The 2,192-nt window shown below is 56.9% G+C and overlaps 2 protein-coding genes across 2 annotated transcripts; both read left to right on the forward strand.

Moving 5' to 3' along the window:
• Positions 1-597: 597 nt before the first annotated feature.
• PHACADRAFT_57139 (uncharacterized protein) lies at positions 598-957 on the forward strand (the record flags this gene model as incomplete). Its single annotated transcript, XM_007403308.1, has 1 exon — positions 598-957. A coding segment is annotated over one exon (360 nt), but the record flags the coding sequence as incomplete, so codon positions are not given.
• Positions 958-1,383: 426 nt separating this feature from the next.
• On the forward strand, positions 1,384-2,192 carry PHACADRAFT_109430 (uncharacterized protein; the record flags this gene model as incomplete). Its single annotated transcript, XM_007403309.1, has 2 exons — positions 1,384-1,660; positions 1,711-2,192. Coding segments are annotated over 2 exons (759 nt in total), but the record flags the coding sequence as incomplete, so codon positions are not given.

The raw sequence follows: 2,192 nt of genomic DNA on the forward strand, positions 1-2,192 counted from the left end.
CCCTGCATACGTTTTCGCGCAATCGGCGCATTTCTTCGCACATTCAGCGTATCTCCGACGAAGGGGATGTCTGTGCTGGTTACCTTGACAGAACTCAAGTTGGAACGAGCTCGCTTTGTTACTACCGATAGCATAGAACGTCGTTCGCTGATCTCTTCCAGAGTCCCTTTGCGACTGCTCCTTATGCGCTGAAAGTTGCATTGACCGCGGAACTCCGATCTGAGAGCCAGTGCGTCATCTACTGGGGATATATGCGGTGCGTTGGCATATAGAAGCCGATGACTGCTCCAGAGCTCATTGTTGTACCCACAGCTGACTCAAAGTGCATGCCCCAGAACATTCAGGTTGCTGCTCACTATTATCGTGGCCAGCTCAACGTGCTGATCAGGTGCAACAGACTATCTACACCAAGTGACCATGTTGCGGGAAGGCCTCCGAAATGGCTCTCTTAGTGTGGACGACGACAGGACTATCAGCGCGGCGCGCGAAACCCTCTCCGATGAGACCACCGTCGGCGTCGATCGGGTGGCGCACCTGACCTCTCTCTCGTCCAAGCTGCTCGTGCGCTCAGCTTGTACGCATGACCAGCAAGATCTAGACGATGCCATCTCCGCAGCACGCGAGGCCATTTCTATCTCCCCTCCGACGGATGGGCCCGGCGCTGCACTACTACACACCCTTGCCGAGTCGCTCCTCCGTCGATTCGAACTCACCAATCAGCTGGCTGACGTGCAGGAAGCTTTGTCCCTCCACCGCACAGCGCTCTTCCTTCGTCCTCCTGGGCATGTGGACCGTCATGTCTCTATCCTATCGCTTGCGCGAGCACTACATACCCATTTCCGCCACACCGGCGAACCCCAAAACTTCACTGGGTCCATCCAGAGCATTCGCGACGCCCTTTTGTTTTTCGACCCCGCGCGCCATGGTCATAGAGCCGCCTCACTTGCAGACGAGAAGCAGCACATCAAATTTGAGGAGCAACAGGAGCAAAATGGAGAGCCGGGCAAGCCTGAGCAGCGCAGTGGGGATCTAGGCGAGGTGTCAGAGACCGAACCGGGGACGCTATGGGAAGAAAGCCATGTCAACGGGCGCGCAAACGCCATCGCGCAAGAACAAAATGACTTCGCGGACGCCGTGGCACCTACAGCTACTGCCAAATATCCCCATGCCCGAACTACTCTGCTCCCGCCACCGTCCCTCGCACCACCAGTTATGTTCACAATAGGCAGGAGCCTCGGCAACGTCATACCTGTCCCACCTGTCCCTGCTGCTGTCAATTCACAAGCCCTTCTGCACGAGCCCTTTCCTTCCAGAACTCATTTCAGCCTACCTGCTGCATATCCGCCGCCGCCGGACAGCTATGCTCCTCCACCGAGTCACCCCATGGCGAGTCCGAGTTGGCGAGCAAGGCCACCACTATCGACGGTCAACAGCACCCCTCTGCTACCGCTTTCTAAAGCCGAGCGAGAGTGGCAGCGCCAGAAGAACACTGAAGGCGCGCACAACCCCGCCATCGACGCCATCATGGAGATGACAGGCCTCGAAGAAGTCAAAGCCCAAGTGCTGCGGATCAAGGCTAAGATCGACACCACTCAACGCCAGGGCGCGTCGCTCAAGGACGAACGGTTTAACGTCGTTCTGAGAGGTAATCCAGGTACTGGTACGTTTATTTCCTTGCTGCCTTCGGAGTACGAGCTGATTTCCACACAGGCAAAACAACTGTCGCGCGACATTACGCGAAGTTCCTCGCCTCAGTCGGCATCGTCCCCGGGGACTCATTCATCGAGATGACCGGGTCTCGTCTGGCACATGACGGCGTTCGCGACATCAAAGAGCAGATCGAAGAGATGCGCGACGAGGGCGGCGGCGCGATATTCGTCGACGAAGCGTATCAGCTCACCGAAGGGCACAATTTCTGCGGCGGACCGGTCCTCGACTTCCTCCTCGGCGAGATGGAAAAGAGCGCTGGCGAGATTGTCTTCATCTTTGCGGGCTACAGCAAGCAGATGGAGAAGTTCTTCGAGCACAACCCGGGTTTGTCCAGCCGTGTGCCGTACTCGCTGCAGTTCAAGGACTACACCGATCTCGAGCTCCTGTATATGTTTGGGAAGCTGATACTGAAGAAGTATAATGGGCAGATGAAGGTCGAGGGCGGGATGTTCGGGCTGTACATGCGCATCGCGATCAGGCGT

The sequence above is a fragment of the Phanerochaete carnosa genome, assembly GCF_000300595.1.
Source record: "Phanerochaete carnosa HHB-10118-sp unplaced genomic scaffold PHACAscaffold_995, whole genome shotgun sequence".
Lineage (NCBI taxonomy): Eukaryota > Fungi > Basidiomycota > Agaricomycetes > Polyporales > Phanerochaetaceae > Phanerochaete > Phanerochaete carnosa.